Source organism: Cokeromyces recurvatus (assembly GCF_025118155.1).
Source record: "Cokeromyces recurvatus strain NRRL 2243 chromosome Unknown BX663scaffold_15, whole genome shotgun sequence".
Lineage (NCBI taxonomy): Eukaryota > Fungi > Mucoromycota > Mucoromycetes > Mucorales > Mucoraceae > Cokeromyces > Cokeromyces recurvatus.
In genome coordinates, this window is record NW_026251401.1 from 418,837 (window position 1) to 442,278 (window position 23,442).

At 31.1% G+C, this 23,442-nt stretch overlaps 8 protein-coding genes across 8 annotated transcripts; 3 read left to right on the forward strand and 5 right to left on the reverse strand.

Annotated features, from left to right (window-relative positions):
* Positions 1-3,356: 3,356 nt before the first annotated feature.
* Positions 3,357-4,157, reverse strand: BX663DRAFT_512003 (uncharacterized protein; the record flags this gene model as incomplete). The annotated part of the gene is made up of 1 exon (XM_051527961.1): positions 3,357-4,157. A coding segment is annotated over exon 1 (356 nt), but the record flags the coding sequence as incomplete, so codon positions are not given.
* A 1,111-nt stretch (positions 4,158-5,268) lies between these two features.
* Positions 5,269-9,966, reverse strand: BX663DRAFT_474090 (uncharacterized protein). The gene is made up of 4 exons (XM_051524217.1): positions 8,798-9,966; positions 6,449-8,723; positions 6,247-6,371; positions 5,269-6,160 (listed from the first exon to the last, which is right to left on the reverse strand). Exons 1-4 carry the CDS (start codon positions 9,920-9,922, stop codon positions 5,315-5,317), a joined length of 4,371 nt encoding a protein of 1,456 aa, XP_051382166.1. The 5' UTR covers positions 9,923-9,966; the 3' UTR covers positions 5,269-5,314.
* A 68-nt stretch (positions 9,967-10,034) lies between these two features.
* On the reverse strand, positions 10,035-10,922 carry BX663DRAFT_512016 (NUDIX hydrolase domain-like protein). The gene is made up of 6 exons (XM_051527962.1): positions 10,812-10,922; positions 10,702-10,750; positions 10,580-10,641; positions 10,397-10,524; positions 10,208-10,340; positions 10,035-10,157 (listed from the first exon to the last, which is right to left on the reverse strand). The coding sequence occupies exons 1-6, from the start codon at positions 10,875-10,877 to the stop codon at positions 10,074-10,076; spliced, it is 522 nt and encodes a 173-aa protein (XP_051382167.1). The 5' UTR covers positions 10,878-10,922; the 3' UTR covers positions 10,035-10,073.
* Positions 10,923-11,225: 303 nt separating this feature from the next.
* BX663DRAFT_421334 (ubiquitin-related domain-containing protein) lies at positions 11,226-11,639 on the reverse strand (the record flags this gene model as incomplete). Its single annotated transcript, XM_051522409.1, has 3 exons — positions 11,226-11,279; positions 11,344-11,493; positions 11,583-11,639. Coding segments are annotated over 3 exons (261 nt in total), but the record flags the coding sequence as incomplete, so codon positions are not given.
* A 1,584-nt stretch (positions 11,640-13,223) lies between these two features.
* BX663DRAFT_512024 (Alg9-like mannosyltransferase family-domain-containing protein) lies at positions 13,224-15,461 on the forward strand. Its single transcript, XM_051527963.1, has 3 exons — positions 13,224-14,851; positions 14,921-15,264; positions 15,316-15,461. Exons 1-2 carry the CDS (start codon positions 13,299-13,301, stop codon positions 15,147-15,149), a joined length of 1,782 nt encoding a protein of 593 aa, XP_051382169.1. The 5' UTR covers positions 13,224-13,298; the 3' UTR covers positions 15,150-15,264; positions 15,316-15,461.
* Positions 15,449-16,552, forward strand: BX663DRAFT_512025 (peroxisomal biogenesis factor 11). The gene is made up of 4 exons (XM_051527964.1): positions 15,449-15,870; positions 15,933-16,165; positions 16,227-16,337; positions 16,417-16,552. The coding sequence occupies exons 1-4, from the start codon at positions 15,538-15,540 to the stop codon at positions 16,469-16,471; spliced, it is 732 nt and encodes a 243-aa protein (XP_051382170.1). The 5' UTR covers positions 15,449-15,537; the 3' UTR covers positions 16,472-16,552.
* A 648-nt stretch (positions 16,553-17,200) lies between these two features.
* BX663DRAFT_512026 (ribosomal protein L14-domain-containing protein) lies at positions 17,201-18,337 on the forward strand. The gene is made up of 3 exons (XM_051527965.1): positions 17,201-17,313; positions 17,792-18,151; positions 18,217-18,337. The coding sequence occupies exons 1-3, from the start codon at positions 17,308-17,310 to the stop codon at positions 18,268-18,270; spliced, it is 420 nt and encodes a 139-aa protein (XP_051382171.1). The 5' UTR covers positions 17,201-17,307; the 3' UTR covers positions 18,271-18,337.
* A 61-nt stretch (positions 18,338-18,398) lies between these two features.
* BX663DRAFT_455790 (uncharacterized protein) lies at positions 18,399-22,672 on the reverse strand. Its single transcript, XM_051523846.1, has 6 exons — positions 22,229-22,672; positions 21,108-22,167; positions 20,839-21,039; positions 19,036-20,782; positions 18,880-18,968; positions 18,399-18,808 (listed from the first exon to the last, which is right to left on the reverse strand). The coding sequence occupies exons 1-6, from the start codon at positions 22,600-22,602 to the stop codon at positions 18,470-18,472; spliced, it is 3,810 nt and encodes a 1,269-aa protein (XP_051382172.1). The 5' UTR covers positions 22,603-22,672; the 3' UTR covers positions 18,399-18,469.
* Between the last annotated feature and the right edge of the window lie 770 nt (positions 22,673-23,442).

Consider the following 23,442-nt stretch of genomic DNA (forward strand, 5'->3'; position numbering starts at 1 on the left):
AAAAGTATAAAAAAAAAAAAAAAAAAAAAAAAATTCGCGCATTTGATTGTAATAGAACAAAAAAAAAAAAAAAAAAAAAAAAAAGACAAATGTAAAATGCGAAATTTTTTTTTTATTTATTTATTACATAATAAAAAAAACAAGGTTAAAATAGACTATACCCTTTCTTTCCTTGGAAAAGGGATGTATAAAGTTATTACGAGTAAGCCCCATAATAATAATAAATTACCCTTGCCTGAAAATGAAAAATTAAACATAAATTCATTATGTATGAAACATATATAACTTGGTGTATTTAACCTTAAACAAGAAGAGTTAATTAATAACAGCTGGTTGAATTTGTATACTACTTTCCATCTTCAATGTTGGTTTGAAACACGAGTTTCACCTAATACAATTCATTCTTTGAAGAAGTCTTACTTTTTCCTTGAAGAAAAAAAAAAAAGATCTATAAAGAATAAGAATAATAAAATATGACAGTTTATTTATTACCCTCATACAACAACTTTTAAAGTTCTTTTTTTTTTCTCTTTTTAACCATTAAATCATTTACAATGTAAGAAAAAAAAAAAAAGATAAATGAACAATCTACAAATGTTTGTTTGTATCATGTCTATCATTATTATGCAACTCTAGAGAATGTGTATCACTATTCTCCAAAATCTTTCTTTTTATAAAACATTATTGGTACAACGACGAAATTTATACTATTTTTCCTTTCAGCTTTTACTTTAAATAAGAAAAGCTACTAGTAGAGGATGATGGCAGAAGAAGAAAGAGATTAAGCTTCTAGATTCTATTTCATTTATAGAACGAATATGTTACATTTTTAGCAGCAGCTTGCTGATCCCTTTAAAATTCTTCTAATCGGAAAAAAAAAGTGATAAAAGAAAATAATGTTCTTTCCTCTAATAACAAAGTGTATTTATGTAAAAAAAAAAAAAAAAAAAAAAAAAAAAAAAAAAAAAAAAAAAAAAAAAAAAAAAAAAAATTATTGGTAATAGAGACAATATTAGGGAGAAGGACTAAGATTTATCCCATCTTATGGATAATAGTCTATATTTATTACAAGTTACTATAATAGGCTATTCATGAGACCCAATAATTTAGATAGTAGCAAAAACAATAAGCCTATTATTATTATTATTATTATCGTAATAATTATTTATAAATGTACATGGACTTACGTTTTGCTTTATTTTTAACCTGAACTTATTTTATGATTATTAATCTCAAAGAGTAATAAAATTCACTTTCTAATGGAATGACATGAATGCCTTTGTCTTGATAAGGGCTCCTTTTCGTTATTATGTATCGTACAAGGTTTTACTGCATGCAAAAAAAAAAAAAAATCTATTAACGTAGGTTACTAACCCTACTAAACTATTCTTATTAATTCACCCGTAGTCTAATAAAAAAAAGGCCTCCTCCTCCCAACTTTCTTTAAACAAGTTAAAAAAATAATAATAATGATGATGATTATTACAATGAATTAAGTTTTATCTGTTTCTTTTATCTTTTCGATAAAGAGATCATCAGAATAATGTATAAAATTATGCAGTCTGACTTCACTACAACGTTATTAACACGAAAAAAAAGAGGCAGGATGTCGATAATACATTCTCTAATATTAAATGCAAGGACTTTAGTATGTAGACGTGTCATATTTCTCTGGGAAAAAAAATGACTTTTTCTTTTCCTTCTTTTTTTTTTTTCGTTTAAACAATTTAAGGAAAGGAAATGATGATTGTAATGATATCATATGGGAAAGAAAGAAAGAAAAAAAAAAGGATTACTTGGTGATAATGATGATAGTAACACTGTTGAGGCTTTCACAACAATAGAATAAATTTGAGAGTAATTTATGATATATCTTCATGTAAACGCATATGAATACAGCTTATCAAAATATAAATTAGCCGAGTGTCAAAGGTATTTGGTAAAGAATATTACCCTCACACACACACACACACACACTCTCTCTCTCTCTCTCTCTTTATTTTATTATTCCATTATCATTGGAACTATGCATGTAAGTTTAAATAACTCAAAGGTTATATTAATAATACTAAATGAATGATTCATTCATCCATCCATCCTTGTGTCAAATGTAATAGGTTGTTGATTCAACTTGATGAAATAACAAAATAAAATACTAATAAAACAAGGAACCATTATGTATAACGAAATTATTACTGAGAATAGTGTCATGTTTCAACTTTATTATATCACTTGAGAATAACTCTCTTTCTTTTCTTTTTTTTTTTTTATATATACATGAATGAATGATATATTAATCAACTTCTTGGTAATATTAATTTCTATTCTATTAAAAGTAACAATTAAGGTTTATCTTTTGCAGCCATTCGATGTCATTACTTTATCTCTTTTCCTTAATTTAGCTACGTCAATTAAAAGTACTTGAACTTATTATTGATATTGGCATGTGTCAAATACTATTTTAACTTGTTAGAATTAGAATAGGGTAGAATTTCTTTTTTTTTTTTAAAAAAAAAAAATTCCCTTGAATCCTATCCTTTCATAAATATGGTTTGGAACCTTTCTTATGTATTTAATACTAGAAATAAAAAAATAAAAATAAAAGGAACTCTGAGAAAGACAGCTTAATAAAAGTAGTGTGTGTGTGTGTGTGTGTGTGTGATGAAATGGTTATTATCAAATAATAAACACGCAAATATATCTTGTTTACTGCTGTTTGAGGACACTACAACAACTCACTGTTTTGACTTTGAATTGTAAAGATAAAAACTCCTTCTAAAAGCATTCTCAACGTTATAGGTAAATCGTGGATTGTAATTTAACTTAAAGCTATGCCAATAACTTTGTACGACTGTATAGTAAAATTTAACTTAAAAAAGGAAGAGGAGGAGGAGGAGGGGCCAGCATTAGTAATAAAGTAGGATAGAAAGAGAGCTGGTGTGTGTGTGTGTGTGTGTCAAAAGAGGATAAAAACAATTTTTTTTTCAAGTCTATAAATAACATGTTGTTATTTTATCATTATATCTTAATGCTGTATGACAGCAGCAGAGTAACTTGAGTTTCTATTTTATTTTATTTTTTATTAGTTCCCTCCGAATGTGATACATTTGAAATAATTCATGTATATCATTTTTGAAAAGGAAAAAAAAAAAAGAGTTATTTATATGGATTACTAAAAGTGAAGACCTATTTATTTATCTTATTCCATTCATGATGGCAAAATAGGTCAATAGTAATAATAAATAAATAAAAAAAAAGAGAGTATGAAATAAGACACGATTAACTGAATAATAGCAGCAATTAAATGAATGTGCACTATGATTATCATACTGTATTTATTTTAATATAATATGAATGCAAAATAATAAGCCAGTTATTTATTATAGATAAAGAATAGTACAACAATAATAATAATAATAATAAGCATATACCATATACATGTATAAAGTATGCGCTTGCTTTGTATTACATTATTCAGGTAATAAAAAGGAAATACGATCATTTAACCAAAGACGATCATTAGCCCATTTATCCTTTTCTTTAGCTAATACTTCTCTTTTCTCAAAGGACCTTTGTTGTTGTTGTATCACCTTTTCCAACTTGAGTCGACATTGTTTCTCTTCATCAAGCTGTGCCTTTAACTTCATGATCATGTCTAATAATATGTCATTATTATTCTCTGTTGTTATTGACTTGTTGGATACTGAAAGAAGACGGCCCGAGGGAAGAACGGGTGGAGATGAAAGTCGCTTTTGTGGTGGGAAAGGTTTGTTATTATAGATGACTTGTCGACAATGTGGACACGCCTTTTTATTATTATTATTATTCATGTCTTCTTCTTTAGAGGATAGTGATTCGTTTGTTTGAACTTGAACATGACGAAGACGAACAGAACGTCGATTAAGTGCTGCCTCAGGAACGGATTGAAATAAGGGTTGTTGACTTTTAGAGTAATGAGGTGAACAAACAACAGATGCTGCAATAACTGCTGAGGCAACTGCAGGCGGTAAAGGAGCGGGTCGTTGAGGTTGTTGTTGTTGTTTGTTTGTTGTTGTTGTTGTTGTTGCAATTGAAGAAGCTAAACCAGGCTCATAAGGCTTATGCCTTTTTAATAATGTATTAGTAGTAGTAGTAGTAGCAGCAGTAGCAGCAGTAGCAGCAGTAGCAGCAGTAGCAGTAGTAAAAGGAGGTGGTTGAGGAAATTGTTGGATCTCTTCGTTTAATAATCCAGAATGAAATGTTTCCTTTTCTGAATTTATTTCACTATAGATACCTGAATCACGTAATTGTTGTTTGTTCTTGGGTTGATAATGACAAGTCGTCATGTTAATATCATGTGTCATTGACTGGTCTCTGTTTGTCTTGGTACGATGATCCATATCATGACTCTTTTTCACAAAGGCAGTCGTGGTGTTGGTGTTGATGGTGATTGGCTTATCGTTTGTTGCAGATCCTATAGATAAAAGATATTCATTCGACTCTTCATAAACAGGTAAAGGTATATAATTCCTTTTCCCTGTATTAGACAATGGTTGTTGTTGTTGTTGTTGTTGTTCAACTAAGATGGGTTCAGATCGTAACAGAGGCCTTCTACGCAAACGGCTTAAAAGACGTGAAGCTCGTCTAAATTGTAATTGCTTCTTTGTACTTTCATCCATCTTTGTTAATACGTTACTGTACTCTTCAGGTCCTGTCGTTGATAAAAATTCTGCTAATAACAAGGTGTCATTTTTAGTATCCTGTGTTGTTACAGCTATTAAAGAATTATGACTGAAGGAACTACTATCGTCATCTAGCATTTCTTCATCCATTGTTGATTGTTGTTCATTTTCATATAATCCAAAAGGCTTCATTCGTTTTGCTTTTATCATTCAGGAAAAAGAAAAAAGAAAAAAGAAAAAGAAATAGAATAATAATTATAGTTATAAAAAAGAAAGGTAATACACACGTACACAAAAATAAATATACATTTATATTTATATGCATACACATACATATACACATGTGTATCTGTCTTCTCTCCTCAAATAGATTTCTTAATTCAGATCTACAATATAAAACAAGGAGAGTTATTATTGCTGTTTCTAATAAGCAATTTCTCTCTCTCTCTCTCTTTTATTGTAACCATTTACTAGAGTATGACATGATTTTATTAAATATTCATATTATATTATTAAAGGGGGAGGGAGGGCCAATAATACTCGCCTCCTTTCTCCCGTCTAGATTTTGCTTTTTTTTTTTTTTTTTTTTTTTTTTTTTTTTTTTGTTGTTGGTTCATCTCCTTTCATAGTATTTAAACTCATTATAAGGATCATTATTCACTCTCGTATTGTTGATTCATTAATCGTTCTTCTTCTAGAAGTCTCTTTTGCTCCCTTGCTTCTACTTGTTTTGGTATCGATAACTCATGATCAGAAGCTGTTTTATGTAATGTTTGGCCATAATTTACTGTCTTGGTCACAGAGCCATTTAATTGTGATTGCGATTGTGATGACTGTGGTAGTGATAGTGATAGTGATAGTGATAGTGGTAGTGGTGGTGGTGGTGGTGTGCCAGATCTGGATGTAGGTGATGATTGAGTATCAGGGAGAATAGCCGTAGACATTTTTCGTTTATTAATACCCAATAGAATAATTGCTCGAGATTCATCTTTCATCATTTCTCTTGTTCGAAGTTCAAGTTGTTCTTTTTCTCGTGCATATGCGGCTAACGCTTCTTTATTAAGCATAATGTTATCCTTTCGAAGTCGAAGAGCGTTTGTGACGACTGAAGGATGATGATGTTGTTGTAAACTAGTAGTAGTGTTATTACGTGCAGAAGAACGCTTCCATTTCCTCCATCCCTCAAAATCAATCAAGGCTTGCATACAACCCCATTCCATTATTTTCTTTTCCAACCATTCAAGACTAACTGGTTTTGTAAGAAAATCATTACAACCTGCGGCAAGAGCTGCTTGTCTATCTGATTCAAGTGAGGATGCTGTTAGGGCAACAATAATAACAGGTGACTGAAATGAAGAAACATGCTTCTCCTCTTCCTTCTCCTTTTCTTCCCTTTCAATAGAATTAGATGGTAATACACCTATCTTTCTCTCCTTTTCTATCGATCGAATCATCTTTGTTGCTGCAATACCATCCATGACAGGTAATTGAATATCCATCTATAATTAACAGAAATGTGAATAAGAGTTTTTTTTTCTATAATATACATATAAATATATATATATATATATATATATAGCCTTACCAAAATTAGATGAAATCCACCTTCACTCCATTTCTCTACTGCTTCCTTTCCATCGGAGGCAACAGAAAACTTGATACTATGTTTCTTCATCCAAGTTGACAGAATAGCTTGATTAATCATATTATCTATGTATGTATATATATATATATAAAAGGAAATTAATTATTTACACAAAATAATTCTTTATATTAACTCAATATACCTTCTACAATCAACACACTAATAGGAGGACTTTGCTTACTATCAGAAGAATTTGACTTTCCTTTACGTTTACGGTTACTAAGTTTGAAATTAAATTTCGTTGGTTTGGACTTTATAGTTGCATTTTGTGTTGATGGTTGTACGGATGTCGTAGTCACATTTGTTGATGGTGATATCTGTTGAGATAAATTAAGATCTGTATTATCAGATACTCCTTTATTAGGTGATATGTTATTCTCATTTATAATCACTGAAGGCGATACTGTTGTTGTTGTTGTTGTTGTAGCAACAGGTGATGATGACGACAATAATGATGATGATGGTAGTGGAGGAGAAGGTGGTGGTGGTGGTAGTGGTGGTGATGATGATGAAGCTGTTGTTGTTGTTGTTATTGGCACAGTTTCGATAATAGGTTCACGAATAACTTGTGCATTCTCTTCTATTTTGGTAGCTGTGGAACAACTATTGGTTGTCAATGAGGAAGATTTACCTTCTTCTTCAGGACAAGTTACACATTTCATTGGATCATTATAATTAATAGATAATAATGTAGATGGAGATACTGCTGCTGTTGCAGATGATGTAGAAAGATCAACTAGATTACGTCTTCCAGCAACATGCGAACCCATCGTCATATAACTATTACTTTGCGTTCTGATCCGTCGTTTAATCTCATTTGGTGTTGCGTTTGAAGTATTATTGCTATTCATACATGGACCACTACTATTAATACTAGGTGTCATTAACCCATTTGTAGTAGTAGTAGTAGTAGTAGTAGTAGTAATATTATTATTTGTATTCAAAGGCATCAAGACAGGGCTTGCTATTTTTTTAGCTGTGTTATTTACAGTTGCTGATAAAAGAGGTGAGGTATTATTCAACTTGGAAGATAGATTATTGGCAGCATTAGGATCAAAAAAGTAGCCTCCCTTCTCTGATTCTATATAGGGATTACTAGGTGAATGAATATTGGGTCGTAGTGCTGATGATGAAGGTGGAGCACCGGGGGGCCTTCTTCCTGGTGAAAATCGAGATGCATTCTCATGGGGCGTCATGACTCCTGGTGTAACAAAAGTTGAACAGCTGCTAATCGTATGCAATACATGATCTTGTGGAACGTTGGAAGAAGAAGAGGAAGTACAATGGGGACTCATAAAAGGGCTTAAAGGAGACGTGGCGATTGGAATAAATTGAGGTTCAACGATGGCATTATACCATGCAGTATGAAGGGCTGTTAAGAATCGTCGAGGACCTGCAGGCTTAGGAACAACAACTATACGTGGTAAATAGGGAGGTTGACTGATACTATTGAACCAGTGAATTGTATCTCGTACACGTTTATAATTAATAAGCGAAGTAAAGAAAATAATGGCAACAGTACCTTGAGGTACAGGATTTTCTAATCCATTTTGTCTTGACTTTGATCGATGATGACGACGTAGTGGTTGCTGAGGTTGCTGTGATTGCATTAAGGGGACAGGTGGTTTATCACGAAACTCACGAAGCTTCCTTTCCAAAGTTAAAATGTCATCATCGATTAAGATGAAAGCAGGTGGAATAGAATGTATATGATCTTCTGCAATTGCTGGAGAAGGAATTTTGCTACCGTTTGTATTGACACTATTAATAGAGCGAGATGATACAGGTGATAGTGTTGCATGCTTTTCTAATGGTGTTTTAAGCGATTGAGAATGGACAGAAGAAGTTTCTGAATCTGAACCAGCGACAGTACCCATATCGCTACTCCCCTCTTCGTCATCTGTATAACCAAGTACTGATAAATGACTGATATCTGTATTCCAAGTAGTCAAACAACTTGTAAGATGTTTTGCAAACAGACTTTTCTCTGGTGCATGTAAGATCAATTTGACCCCCTTTAACTGGGTAATGAATTTTGATAAATCTTCTAGAGTAGGTTCATTTGAAAAGCGAATATTAGAGAGTTGTTTCTCGAGAATTTGAGATGGTTTTTCAATCAAGAGTAGTCTTTGATCTGTATTACTACCAGGGTATAATTCTAACGAGATCTCCATACGAGTTTTATTTTTACCTAAATCCTCTAATTCCATTTTCCCTCCAATATAATTTAATAACTGTGTAGTAAAATTAGCATTTGGAATTAAAGCTGCTGATAAACCAATAGGGATAGCGGGTGAAGCTATTTGAGTAATTTCAAATGTCACTTTTACTTTAGGTGTATCGGGTATAGGTGCAATAAATAAACCCAATTCAATACAAGCGCCTGGTGTACAGCCTTCTAAAATATTTCTTAGCAACTAATAAAATAAAGTTAACATTTTTTTTTTTTTACACGAGTAGTGTATATAGATATATGTATATAGATAATTACATTAGTTAATGAGTGTTTAATAGCATCTTCATCACCAATGACGTTTGGATAGTAAAATCCATTATCCACATGATAGATTACGAAATGGACACCTAAATTAGCAGACATGCCAGCTAAAGCATCACCTACATTTTGTAAAAGTTCTCCAACATCAAATTCATTCTTTACATTTGTTCTAATTATTTTTTCTTCAGGTATAGTGCTGTGAGTATCAGAATCTCTAAGCATTTTCGATATTAAGTTTAGATGAGAACTTATATGACAAGCTTCTTGTATAGTTGTATTGATTGCCGAAATACTAGCTATTGGAACAGCAATAGAGCAAGTACTCAACAATTCATGTGTATTAGATAAAATAGAAGAAGGAGAAAACTGTTCTAAAGTAGCTCTGACCATTAAACCAGCATCACGAATTTCTTGAGAGATGATTGAGAGAAAAAGTGAACGTTGATTACTATAACGATCTAAAGCATCGCTAATAGCTTCCTCTACTCTTATTCGATCTAATTGTCTTTGTTGAAACATTTCATCTAGTAAATGCTCATAGATATTTGTTAAGCGTTCAGCGATAAAAAATAAGATACAAGCTAATATTTGAGATAGAACAATAGAATCTAGACTTCGACTATAAGACCAAACAGTTAAAACAGGCATGACTAAAGCATATAAACGCATATATTTTATAAAAGGTATTATATCGGACCTGCCGAAAATGAACCAAGCCAAGAAAAGAAGCCAACCTGCTAACATGCACGAATAAAGTAAATTATTGACTGTATGATATAAAGTTAAAAAGAATGTACAGGCCAAGGATAATATAGTGGCTACAGATACAATGACATAAATCTCTTTTAAAAGTAAAGTAGCATCAAGACTTTCTCTATTTATTGAAGGTAATTTAATATTGATGAATTTTTCTTCTGCAAATGCAGTTTCTTCTAAAGATTGTTGTGTTAACCATTTTGACATGAATTTTGATAATTGAGGTCTATTATTATATTGTTTAATTGAGGGCATTTTATTATTAAAGTTAGATGGTAAAGAAAAAGTCGATAAAGGAGGTGCCTTTATAAACGCGTCATGAGCTGTTGATTGTCTTTGTTCTGATTCAACTTCTTTAGACATTAATAAATAAAAAATAAAATAATAACAGTGATAATAAATAAATAAATAAAAAGGAAGTACATGGAAAATAAGCATTTTTTTTTTAATTATTATTATTTATTTTATTTTTATTTTTTTTTTTCTTTGTAAAATTCTAAAATTCTATTTATTATCAAATAATAACTTGTTCAGGTTCAAACCCTTTCAAAGTTATAGTTGCAGGTTTCAAATCATATTTTAAGATACTTTTTTGATCCTATAATTAATTATTAACAAACAATAATATGATTATGTAAGCTTATTTACCTCTGCAAAATGAAAATGGCCTGAAAATAATTGTTGTTTAAAAAGAAAAGGAAACCAATATTTGTCATCTGACCACATTTTATCGAATGGGATTTGATCAAAAGGAAACCATTCAGGCTTCATTTCCTCAGTTCTATTAAAATATATAAATAAATAAAGTTCATTACATGTATATATGGGTATACAGACTCTTTGGGTATTCCTTCATATGAATAAGTTGTATAAACATGAGTTTCTAAACCAATAGGATTATTCTCAAATGTGAACATAAGAATACCCACTTTCTTTAAATCAATAGCCTTAATTTCACATTCTTCCTTTTATACATGTATGTTATAGAGAGAATAAATGTAAATACACAACTATTATTACCCATAATTCACGTCTTGCTGCTTGTTCGATAGTTTCTCCCTTCTCAACTTTACCTCCAAATCCTATTATTGATTCTATCACTAACTTTGCTTTTTTGAAGTAAAAATATTAACATATACTACCATTAAATTTTCCTACACCAAAGCCACGTTTTTTCATGCCTAATAAAATCTACAATAACCCAGTAACATGAATAATAATTTTTCAATAAAGTATACTTTCTAATTCATACTTCTTTTCTCTCTTCATTTATGGTGAGCACAAGTGTTAAAAGCTTTTTACTTGAAATGTGTGTCATTTAGATAATGTCAAAAAATCAAATAATTAAAAGAGAAAAAAAAAAATAATAATTTGAAAAAAGGCGATAGAAATAGATTTAATTATATTTTCTTTTTCTTGACTGTTTTTTCTTTCGTAAATCATAATACATAACTATATACAATCTACTTTTTTTTTCTTCTTCTGTATATTTATTTTAATTATATTTCACCATGTAATTATACATGTTTCAATGTGTCAAGAATAGATAATGCCAATTCAGTCATATAATAATTTAATATATAAAAGAAAAATAAAAATAAAATAGACCGATTACACACAAAATAAAAAAATTAACATGTCTTTCTTTTTTATATATATTTTAACAACCACCAATTTGCTCAACCATCACATCGATAGTGTCTCCATCCTCCATATCCAACTAAAATATATATGCATGTATAATTAATTACATAAATCAAAAATAGTAAGATTGTTTTAATTACCTCTTGAGGTGTATTGTTAGGTAAAACACGAGTACCGTCATATAAGAAACGAACAGATCCAGGTTGTTTACCTTGACGTTCACAATAAGCATCCATTAATTTTCTGAGTTGCGTAGTACGTTTGATTTTGAAGAAAACTTCATTAGCATCCTATAGTAATTGAATTTATATCATTTATTAATACTATATCTATGTATATATACATATGTATATACATATATATATTACTTTATACTTACGCTTCCAACAACTTTAATATTAATGTGCTCAACACCTTCCTTCTTTTCGACTTTCTCAACAGAGTCAGACATTGTTATAATTATAAATTTATAAAAAAAAAAAAAAAAAAAAAAAAAAAACCTATATAAAAAAAACAGACGCGCTTAGCTGAAAATAAAAAAAAAAGCAGTAGTCACACAAGCCAACTTTCATTTCAGTCATGTATTTCAAAACTTACATATTTTAAGCAAATATACTGGCTGATTTACTTTATTTTAAAGACAGGTGTACCAGATTAGAAGATTGCACTTGTTTTATACTCAAAAATCATATTTTTGACAATAGGAAAGTTAACTTGAGTAGCAAAAATGACTTGGCCAAAAAAAAAAAAATAGATACTTTAGCATTGCTACTTACGAGGGAAGAATAAGAAACAGGATTTAACAAAATTTTATTATAGAAATAGATTTATTGACATAATACTATTGTGTACACTTGTATATTTAATTTAAACAATCATAGGCAACTTGGGCAAATATTATTGTTAATAAACAAACCATAAGCTTGTATTCTAAGAGGGAGGATTATTTATTTGCTTAATTTACTAGAATGAAGCCTTCTTTTTAAAGTCTAATAATATTATATATGTATACAATTAAACTTGACTAGTTGATTGTTAGTGAATTAATATTGTTCATTACATCTACTAGTCTACTTTACTATTATAGTTTTTATTAGAAAAGTAGTGTATGCTTAATTTGAAAAGACTCAAGCCAAATAAAAAAGACAATAGAAAAAAACACATATATTTAGTATATTTTATCTAATCCAGTTTTGTATTCCTAACAGTTTTTCGTAATAAGAAAGATCATTTTACAAAGCAATCTATAAATGTCTAACATTTTTATATATGAAGAACTAATATTGTTTGTAGTAATAAACATTAAATCATTATTTTATGATTCTATGCTGATGGAAGTTATTACAGAGTTCTTCCCCTCATGTAAAACTATTTCTTTGTTAGAACAAACATAATAGCGGAGACAAGACACAGATTGGGCGATTCATATGTCACCGCCCGTCTTAAAACAGGCTCCCCGTAATGCCTTCGCGTTCGTCTTTTTTTTTTTACGTGGCGTACAGGGCAAGCCCCACGACTGCGGCTGATTGGCTGATTTACCAAAAAAAAAGGGAAAAGAGAAAAAAAAAGGGGGGGGGGAAATTGAAAAATAGGAGCCCTTTTTATATCTATTTTCTCATCATGCATGATATTGCACAAAGTGACTGTTATCATTATTAAAAGTTGAATGATATAAAATGAAGCGTTGCACGAGTGACCACTGATTGTATCTTTATTCATATGAATACAAAACGTAATCAAAATTACATTAAGATCTTTTTCTGTTGAAAATTTAAAATTAAACATGCACAATAAGATTGTAACTCTATATACAAAAAGAAAATGCATTTGACTTTTTACTTTCAAATATATTTTAAGAATTGTTAATGTTATTAGTTAAAGAAAAAAAAAGCTTTTCCTATAAATTTTCCTAGTAATTAGTTTATTTGATATTAACTTTTGTTGCAATCTCATAACTGTAGCTTATTTTTGAAATTTATGTAATTGCGGTGTTCAAAGTAATTTTTTTTTTTTTTTTTTTTTTTTTTTGAAACTTTGTTATAACAACTGCTGCCAACGTTTATTATTATAATACACACAGTTACATACATAGAATATGAAGCTGTTATTAGGATCTTTATTTATATTAATGGTGATAGAGATATATCTGGCACCTTATACTAAAGTTGAAGAAAGTTTTAATTTACAAGCAACACATGACATTATACATCAAGTAGAACATTATGACCATTTAGATTTCCCTGGCGTCGTTCCACGTACATTCCTCGGTGCATGTATTTTAAGTGCATTAAGTTGGCCATTAATTTACTTGTTTCCATCTATATCACTTCTTAATCAGCAGATTTTGGTACGTATCGTTCTTGCTGCTCTTGTCATAATTTCACTTGGAAAATTTACTTCTGGTGTCAAAGCACTTTTTGGATCAAGGACTGCTATCTGGACTCTCTTGCTTTTACATTGTCAGTTCCATTTTGTCTTTTGGTCTTCTCGTACTTTACCAAACACGTTAGCATTACCATGGACTTTGTTTGGGCTTTCTCATTGGATATCAAGTTTATCTCAAATGAGTGGTCGTGAAGATCATTTAAGATGGATGATTCGATATCTTACCTTTACTGGTATTGTATTTAGATTCGAAGTTGGTATTTTACTAGTTATTTTGTTAGGAATAGAACGGTTTTTATACCGTACAATTGATTTATATACAATTTTGAAGGAGACAATGACGACTGCATTCATCAGTTTATTAGTAACTATCCCATTGGATTCCTTTTTCTGGAATACTTGGTGGTTATGGCCTGAGGGTATGGTATTTTATTTTAATGCTATTCTTAATAAGAGTTCAGAATGGGGTACTTTACCATTTTACGCTTATTTTACTTCCTTTCTACCACGTTTATTGCTTGTATCTTATCCTTTGGCATGGATTGCCTTTGCTACCGATCGTCGTTCACGTCGTCTACTTTTGCCTATGATTATTTATATTGTTCTGTTTTCATGCTTACCGCATAAAGAATGGCGTTTTATCATGTATACTATTCCTGTCTTCACTGCAGCTGCTGCCTCTTGTGTTTCAACTGTCATTACAACTACTCGTCGATCAACTACTCGAATAGTTGTGTCCTTCAGTATTATTATTGCTGCTGTAATTGCTTCGTTCATGATAGCCATCATGATGTTTCAAATATCTCGTCTCAATTATCCTGGTGGACAAGCTCTTGCATCCTTGCATTCCATTGAAAATCATACATCCTCCTATGTTCATGTTCATATCGATACTGATACAGCCATGACAGGTGCCTCCCTTTATGGACAGTCGAATCCAAATTGGATTTACTCAAAGAATGAAAGTCATGAAACAGAAGATGATTTCCTTGAAGCACGTTACACTCATCTTATTACAGCTCATCCTGACAACTTGAATACGTCCCTCTTTGAAGTGATCGACATCAGTTATGGACTTGATAACGTACGACTTAAACACATGAATGAATATATGAAATCAATTTTAAAAAACTATGACTTTATGCCTATTGAATTTAACATGTCACCAAAATTATATACACTTCGTTTGATTCAACCACAAAGAGCTTGGATTCAATATACATTACGCAAATACCCCTTTGTACTCTATAGCAAAACTTACTGGTATTATGAAAATAATAATAATAGTTATGTATAAGTGACTTATTTATGATATGATATGATTGTTTATAGTCCATATTCTATAGCAGCTAAGCAATTACTTTCCAAGTATTGTAAAGATATACATATTGTTGAGGCAAATCTTGATCAAGATAGTAAAGGAATTAAATATGCATTATTTGAATTGACAGGTCAACGAACATTTCCCAATTTCTTCAAGAACGGTCAAAGTCTGGGTGGTTATGATCAACTATCCGTATTAGACAGAGAAGGGAAGCTGTCGACTATCTGTAATGTGTAATAAAATAAATCACTTCTATATTTACTAGAAGAATAGGAAATACTTTACACCAAATGTACGATAGACTCTAGGGTCTGCATAATTAATTATATAATTCATATCATAACTAACCAAGGTTAATATACTTGAAGCATATAAATATTACGGTTGTTAACGTTTTGATTAGCTGTAGCACAAAGTAATCCATTTTAGTCATAGTAAAGGTTAGAAAGCTGTCACAAACTTCATATTCACTCATAATCATCATATTATTATTGTTGATGATTTTCACACACATGGATAGATGTATTTATTTATATATTTATACACTCCTATATTTTCTATTTTTCTTCTTTTTTCTTTTTTCTTTTTTCCCTTTTTTTTGTTGTTCTCCTCATTATAAACTAAAATGATTCTTACACATCAGCGTGTCGATGCTTTTAATCGTTATTTAAATACAACAGTCGGTCGTGAAAAGCTTTGTCGACTTATACAGTACTTTGCCCGCTTTTATGCGTTTTATTTATTTCGTAATGGAGCTCCTAAAGATGTGATTCAACGTTGGGTTGATCTCAAGACCCATCTTGGAAATGGTCGTAAGTTTTTCCGTCTTCTAAAGCCTGTTGAATTTGCACAAACAGGTATAAAGAGTTTAGCTCTTAACGATGAAATTTTACGATTTACTGCTGTTGCTAAACAGGCTGGTATGTTTCTTTATTATATTTCAGAAGCCTTTGTTTTGGTAAGTATGAGGTTATAAATCATATATGTATACGTATGCTTATAGTAATACATGCATGTTAGTCCAATGCTATCAATTTTTATAAACCAGCCAATATTAAACAAATCACTGAACTTGGACAAAAATGTTGGTTTGCTGCTCTTATTGCTTCTTTAATCTCGAGTGTATACAAGTTTAAACAATTAAGTGTACGTGAACATATGCTTGAAAAGTCACGTAAAGCTATTGTTAATACTGAAGAAAAGTCAGAAACTCAAATTGCTGAATTAAAAGCTCAAGAGAGTGCATTAGCAAAGTAATTTTTTTTTTTTTTTTTTATGTAATACTTATTTTTTTTTTATATAATGCTTTATTAGGGATAAATATAATACCAAGTATGCTTTCATTCAAGATGCTGTTGATATCATAATTCCTTCCACTAGTTTAGGATATTTAAAAGTAGATGAGGGCATTGTTGGTCTAGCTGGGTGAGTTTTTTTTTTTTTTTTTTTTTTTTTTTTTTTTTTTTTTTTTTTTTTAAGGAAAATATACTTATTGAATAATTAGTATGACTACATCTTTTATGGCAATGGTTACTCAATGGAATAAATTAAATGGTTAACAACAAAGTTCAATTTATCAATCTAAGGAATAAGCTATTACACTTGAATAAAGTATATTTATTACACCTTTTTTTCTCAAATTTAGCCGTACTTGAAAATTTTGAAGTATGTGTGTGTGTGTGTGTGTTTTAATACCGCTTAACCAAAGAGAATTAGGTTGCAAATATGTATATAAAGTAGCCATATTTTTATACTACAACTTGCATCAATAAGGGACTTTTATTTCTTACGGAATTATGACTTTCGCTGATGATCAATAATACATTTCCTCCAAAGTTAACGCTTACATTTTAGAAGGGTATGGGCGTATCGACCAAGTATTTACAAGACTATTGTAAATCATCAGTTTGTTACTTTAATAAATGGTGAACAAAGAATATTAGTTGAATTGAATTAATAATGATTATTCAAAAAAAAAAAAGACTACATGCATGTAGTAGTATTTATTATGCCTAAACATGAAATAAGTTGTTTAACTCATAATTGCATTCCCCTCCCAATACAAGCTCACTTCTGATATAAAAATAGACTGGCTATTCTAACATTTTCTTTTATAAGTTGATCTTTTATATTTGCCTTTTACTTTTTTTTTTTTTGAATTTTATTCCAAAAAAGGGGCTCTTAGTCTCCTTGCTAATTTGACGCTTATAAATAAAAAAAAAAAAAAAAATTACCGAACAGTTTGTCCGGAGATGATTAAAAAAATCAGTTTTATTTTCCGAAAGCCGCACAGCAATCATTTTTGGAGGCTTCTCAAAGTAGAGGTAAATTGAAACTAACAGACGGCTGCCGTAAGCGTACTTCCTCTTTCTTTAGACCATCCAGAATATAAAACATGGTAGTATGTATCATAAATAATAACGAGAGAAAGAGAAAGAATAGATCAGTTAGTTCGAAATTGAAGATGATGATTAAACAAATGAATGGACAAGATGGATTCAATACGGAATTGATAGACGAAAAAAAAACAAAAAAAAAAAGATATACCGAGATGTAAACAAAAAAAAAAAAAAAAAGACAAAAGTTCGACTCAAGATCAATTTAGCCGACTAAATCTATAATGCTGTAATATAGTTGTACATATGCATACTGTTAGAGAGAGAGAGAGAGAGCGAGAGAGAAAGAGAGAAAGAGAGAGGAGAAGAGGACAAGAAATGTTCAAAGTTCACTTTTACACTTTTCAAATTGACATTAGACGTTGTGTATCATCTTTTAAAGAACTAGCTGCTCTTTCTTTTTTTTATATATATACATATATAATTCTTTTTTTTTCTTAAAGAAAAAAATGGCAATTGTTAATTGATTTCATATTTATATAGCAAAGTACTTTCAAGCGTCAAGTCGAAGTTGGTCGTGTTGTCCTTCTTAACTACGGTGCTGATGCCGGTAAGTTGGCTGTCATTGTCGACATTGTTGATCACAACCGTGCTCTCATCGATGGTCCTACCACCGGTGTTGCTCGTCAAGCTTATCCTTTCCGTCGCATGGTCTTGACTCCTGTTGTCCTCAAGAAGCTTCCTCGTAACGTTGGTCAAACCGCTCTCAAGAAGGCCTTGGAAAAGAATGATACTATTGCCGCTTGGAACAAGACCGCTTGGGCCAAGAAGCTCGAACAACGTAAGGTTCGTGCTAACTTGACTGACTTTGATCGTTTCAAGTTGGCCAAGCTCAAGAATCAAGTAAGTTATTGTAATAATGGGTCATGTGTGCATATATTAATTATCTTTTTTTTTTATATTTATAGCGTCGTTTTGCTGTCGCTTCCTCTGTTGCCGCTGCCAAGAAGCAAACTGCTTAATTCGTTTTATTCCATGTATTCAATAAATAAGTCTTTCTCCCTTTTTTTTTATTACATAAGAAAGTTATTTTAAAGTTATGGCTTAATAATTTAGAACAAGTTTTTTTTTTTTTTTTTTTTTTTTTTTTCAGTTATATTTATTACATGATATTATTGTATGTTGGTGGAGAAATTTTAATTAAATGATAATGTATTTTATTTATACATTATTTTCATCATCATTACCATGATCGCTGCTACAAGTAGTGTCATTATTGTTCAGTGTAGTAGTTATTGCTGTTGATACAACGACGGGTGGTAAATGATTACCATTGGCAGCTTTGTTCCTAGTCTCAAATGACTCTTTTTCATCTGAAGATGAAATATATCCTTTATGGTCTTCTGTTGTTAACTCCTCTTTTGGCTCAGATACTATTGTACTATTTTCAGCAGCCCGCTGCTTTTCATGCGTTTCTTTTAAGATTTCTTCAACTGATCTATTTGATTCTTCGTTCACAGGCCTTCTACGCTTGTAAAACAAAAGGTAGGCTGCAGAAGTCTAAATAGTTTTTTTTTTTCCGGTAACAAGTTAAATTTTATATTTGATATAACCAGAATATATGTACATACCTTAATATCAGAAATATCTACTTTAGAAGCATGAGAATCATCAAAACTATACCAATTGCCGTTTTCAAAATTTTGAGCAAAAGAAGTATCTATAAAAATAAATAAATAAATAAACAAATATTACTTTAATTTTATATTCCCATTTTATAAACTTACAATGACCACCACCTAAACCACCATAATGATTATCTACACCATATAAATCATATATCAGTCTTTCTTCTTCTGCAACTGATGTATGGTCTTGAATACTCAAAACACGATCTGTCAAGTCAAGACCCTCAGTTGGAAAATCAATAAAAGCATCAATTTTATCTCTCCAGGTACGAGAATGACTAAATCGTTTAAGATGAACAACCATAATTTCAGGCATACGCCAGAGATCGAATTTCTTTGTAGCACGGACATGCTTTTTACATTTTGGACAATACCAAAGGTCTTCATCACTTAATTCTTCTTCTTTAGTAAATTCATCTAAACAATCAGCAAGTGTCACTTGCTTCTTTTGTTGAGTCTTTTGATTTATATCAACATCATTAGGGTCACCAATAACCTGGATATCATCCCAAGCATCTGTACAAACTCCACTTTCATGAGAATAGATATGAGGATTAGCTGCACCAAACAATTGTTGAGCTTTCTTGAGTGTCCATGCTAGCAGAACACCTTCCCCCTGACGAATAATCGTGCTAGGAGGACATGCAACTTTACGTTTAGGTAAAGTGGGTGCAGCTACCGTTACAGGTACAGCAGGACTAATAAGAGGAGATAAGGGTTTCATACTCTGAATACTATTGCTATCAGAAGGGAATGAAGCATTGTCTGTTGATTCAATATTATCAGTTTCAGTTTCACCTTGTTGCTTATCCTCATCCTCATCGTCTATCAATGATATTTGGGGAGTTGCAGTACTTGAGAAAAGAGCTGCTGCATCTTCTACCTGATCATCTTCTTCCTCATTTTCCATCTTGGAAGACAATATAAGGGAGTCTTCCATTTCCGTATCTTGCTCAGACTCGGATTCAGATTCAATATCTAATCCATTTTGTTGACGCATGTATGCTTCACGTTGTTTTTCTTCAATCTCTACTCTTTCACGAAGATCAACTAAACCAGACCAAGTTTGAACACTGGGTAAAAGATCATCAAATCCACCTCTACCATAAGAGTGAGGACCAGTAAAGACCTTCATGGTAAATAAATTATTCATAGGCTCCACCTTTTTACCTCCAGCAGGCATAACAGCAGCAGCAGTATGAATTAAATTTGAAGGTTCTTCGATGGTATCAACCTCCATATCTTCTTTCATATCCTCGATTATTTCTTCTTCCTGAGTGGATGCTACAAATTCAGCATTCATTGGATTATTCTCTTCAGTTACAACGATATCATATGGTGGAGGTTGATCATTCACTTCCTCTGCTTCTAAGCCCTTTTTACCTTCTGCATCATCAATAAATGGATTAGTCACATTCATATTTTCCTTCGAATTCTCATTCACTTCTTCAAATACTTTGAATTGCGTATAACGTTCAATGTGTTGTGATATCAAACGATAAAGCAAATCAAGATTATTGGCATCCTTATGAGGAATAGCAAGAATAATAGGATCACCAAATTGATTTATTTTTTCATCGTTATAAGAATTGTCATCACTTTTTGTTACAGTTGCGCAGTAAACAGGGAATACGATTAACTGATCTTCATTAATAGGTCGTTTTTCTTCTTCGTCTTCTTCTTTATGACTATTGTAGAAATACCTTGCCCTTTTTTTAGGAAGAGGAGGTATAGGACCAGGAAGCTGATATACATAAATAAGATCGGCACTACCAATTGTAGCAACAGGTTCATATTGAGGAAATACTTTATAAATTTTATGACTGAATAATTCTACAACTAAGAGCTAATGAAATAGTTAGCATAAAGTAATCTCTATGATCAGTTAAAAATTCAACTTACTGAATTAGGATCTTCAACTGACATCATTTTAGCCAATTCCTTTTGAAGATGAGCTATACTTGCTTCTTTATTTAAAGTTACCACCACTCGTTGTAAGCGTTGAGAGGGGTCATAAGGGACATAGACGACCGTAATTTTGCTCTTTTTCTTAATAGGAAGAGGCAAAGATAAATACATGAAGGGGTCAAAAGTTACAGATACCTAAAAAAAAAAAAAAAAAAAATTGTTAAAATTTTATATTCATTTGCAATCTATACATCTATTCTTACATTCGAACATTCCGAACAAACTAATCTACTCTTAAATTGACCCTGAAACAAATCGACAATGATAGAATCATTTCTTGCACGATGATAATCCCAACTTTGTTTTGCAATTTCTGCATCCTCCATTCCGTCAAAATCAGGCAATTCGATATAAGGCTTTTTAATAATTCGATTTAAATCCTCATGGAGACCATCTAATAAGAAAGCCAATAATTCTTGAGTATCATGCTGTTGATATCCACTAAAAGAGGAATTAAAACGGCCAATGGTGTATTTAAAATCTCTAGGTGCAATACTGCTTGCGGTTCCGCTCCATAATTTTTCAATTAATTTTCCATATGCTTCAGCAACATGACCTTTCATACCTAAAGGATTATCTCTGTTTAAATCCCTTTTGTAGTTATCGGCCAAAAACCATTTAGTCAATTGTGGTGTATTACTTAAGCATTGTAGTGCAGAGTTCATAAAGCAAGTATTGCCCAGATTTTGTAACCCACAGACACCATGCTCATAACGAGGAGTAAGAGGAGCAGGAGGAGAAGCTGTAGAAGAAGTTGTTAAATTATTGAAACCATTTGTAAATATACTTGAGGTAGATGAGACAGAAGAAGTATCAGAAGATTGTTTATTTTGATACAAATCAGATGGAAATTTAGATGAAAGCTTGTCTTTTACTTCAATGGCTATGTAAAATTCACCAGAATGACCTATAGTTGCGTCATTGTCTTCAATTTCAAGTAATGATGCATCTGTAACGATATCAACAGAGACATTAGGAGGACTTATCATTACAGGCTCTCCTTTTAATATCCAAACTTGGATTTCAGTATTAGGTGAAAGATCAAAAGCGTTTTTGACAGCAGCCAAAAAGTCATTAACTGTATTAGTTATTGATAAAGTAATAACTGGACAGCGCGTTAAATCACTCATATATTCTGATCCATTAGTTGCAATCGAATACAACTTGAATTGAGGAGGATACAATTCTATTGTTTTTTTCTCTGAATCATCTATAATTAAAGTTCTTCTAATAGGTTCAGCACTATCCTTCGTAACACCGTACCTTTATATAACATTAAAAGTAAATAATGGAGAGCATGTATGAAATAATTATAAAAAATTACCAACTAACTAATTTTTCCCAAGCACTTTCTGGTACAGCAAAAACAGTTTCCTCAATTGTTAGATCTTCTATAAGTTTACCATCTTTCAAAATAGAACTATTATTAATAGGTCCAGGTGGAGATCTTTCAGCGATGTTTCTTGCTTCTTGTTGAGGACTACTCAAACGAGCACAATATTGTTTCCAACGATGATACCAAGCTTTTGAAATCAAGCACCAATTTTCACCTTCCATGAAATTCTCTTCCCGCAATTGAGAGATCACTTTTAATTGATCTTTAGGATCCACTTTTATATGCTCTTCATCCCCTCCAATACTAGCTTCTCTTGCTCGTTTTGTTGCAACTGGATATTTATCAGGTTCACTATCTGACATGGTTTAACTACAGTTTGATAAACAAGCAAGATAAAATACAGAAATGAAAAAGAAAAGAGATAAAAGAAATTGAAATAATAAAAATAAAATAAAAAAATAAACAAAATAGTAGTGCAGCTCTTTTCTGTGACTTTCTCTTATATAACGAAAATTACATTTTTAATTTTATCGTACATGAATATTGTTTTAATGTATAATGATATGCCCATTATTATATAATTTATCTTAAAGAATAAAACAGATGAAAGAAAGTAACAGAAATTACATATATTTATTGACTTGACTTTGTAGATATTGTATTATTATATCTATAGTGTTCTACTTACAAAGTTGTATTTCTTGATAGGGAAGATTGGTACATCCTTCAAGCGTAGATGGAGATGATTTAATAATCAGAATTGTCTTGATAATAGTGTATTATTAAGAAATCTATTGTATGATAATTATATGATCTTTAAAGTTTTACATGATTGAGCTGGTATAGTTACGGGAAGTATAAAGATACTTAATATTAATCATGCTGTACATGATATATTCACTTATTTACAATAAATAGGATGACTAGTGCAAATATAATAAATATGCATACTATATTTATCTGTCTTTTCTGAACTAATCATGATTTACTAAACGCAGCTTTTAAAATACGATGCTATTCTTCCCGATAAAATTAAAGTCAACTTTGATGCAAAGCAAGAGAATGTACCTTACTTAGTCATCATTACTAGTTTGGGAATATTTAAATTTCCGCATACTGATTTGGTACAAAAAGCTTCACTAATTGGCACAGTATCAACTAGTAGTAAAAGTAAAAGCACTAGAACAACAGAATATATTAGG

What these genes read in the sequence shown, in the direction of transcription:
- BX663DRAFT_512026 (XM_051527965.1), top strand. An exon ending in TGGCCAAGCTCAAGAATCAA is followed by an intron (nt 18,152 to 18,216) that starts GTAAGTTATTGT and finishes TTATATTTATAG; the next exon opens with CGTCGTTTTGCTGTCGCTTC.
- BX663DRAFT_512016 (XM_051527962.1), bottom strand. Translation starts at nt 10,877, where the DNA reads ATGACACACATTTCAAGTAAAAAGCTTTTAACACTTGTGCTCACCATA. An exon ending in TAAATGAAGAGAGAAAAGAA is followed by an intron (nt 10,751 to 10,811) that starts GTATGAATTAGA and finishes GGGTTATTGTAG; the next exon opens with ATTTTATTAGGCATGAAAAA. An exon ending in CAGCAAGACGTGAATTATGG is followed by an intron (nt 10,525 to 10,579) that starts GTAATAATAGTT and finishes CATGTATAAAAG; the next exon opens with GAAGAATGTGAAATTAAGGC.
- BX663DRAFT_455790 (XM_051523846.1), bottom strand. Translation starts at nt 22,602, where the DNA reads ATGTCAGATAGTGAACCTGATAAATATCCAGTTGCAACAAAACGAGCA. An exon ending in TTTGTTCGGAATGTTCGAAT is followed by an intron (nt 21,040 to 21,107) that starts GTAAGAATAGAT and finishes TTTTTTTTTTAG; the next exon opens with GTATCTGTAACTTTTGACCC. An exon ending in TAGATATTTCTGATATTAAG is followed by an intron (nt 18,809 to 18,879) that starts GTATGTACATAT and finishes AAAACTATTTAG; the next exon opens with ACTTCTGCAGCCTACCTTTT.
- BX663DRAFT_474090 (XM_051524217.1), bottom strand. Translation starts at nt 9,922, where the DNA reads ATGTCTAAAGAAGTTGAATCAGAACAAAGACAATCAACAGCTCATGAC. An exon ending in TTAAACACTCATTAACTAAT is followed by an intron (nt 8,724 to 8,797) that starts GTAATTATCTAT and finishes TTATTTTATTAG; the next exon opens with TTGCTAAGAAATATTTTAGA. An exon ending in GTGGATTTCATCTAATTTTG is followed by an intron (nt 6,161 to 6,246) that starts GTAAGGCTATAT and finishes TGTTAATTATAG; the next exon opens with ATGGATATTCAATTACCTGT.
- BX663DRAFT_512024 (XM_051527963.1), top strand. Translation starts at nt 13,299, where the DNA reads ATGAAGCTGTTATTAGGATCTTTATTTATATTAATGGTGATAGAGATA. An exon ending in CTCTATAGCAAAACTTACTG is followed by an intron (nt 14,852 to 14,920) that starts GTATTATGAAAA and finishes GATTGTTTATAG; the next exon opens with TCCATATTCTATAGCAGCTA.
- BX663DRAFT_512025 (XM_051527964.1), top strand. Translation starts at nt 15,538, where the DNA reads ATGATTCTTACACATCAGCGTGTCGATGCTTTTAATCGTTATTTAAAT. An exon ending in CAAGAGAGTGCATTAGCAAA is followed by an intron (nt 16,166 to 16,226) that starts GTAATTTTTTTT and finishes ATGCTTTATTAG; the next exon opens with GGATAAATATAATACCAAGT. An exon ending in GGCATTGTTGGTCTAGCTGG is followed by an intron (nt 16,338 to 16,416) that starts GTGAGTTTTTTT and finishes TTGAATAATTAG; the next exon opens with TATGACTACATCTTTTATGG.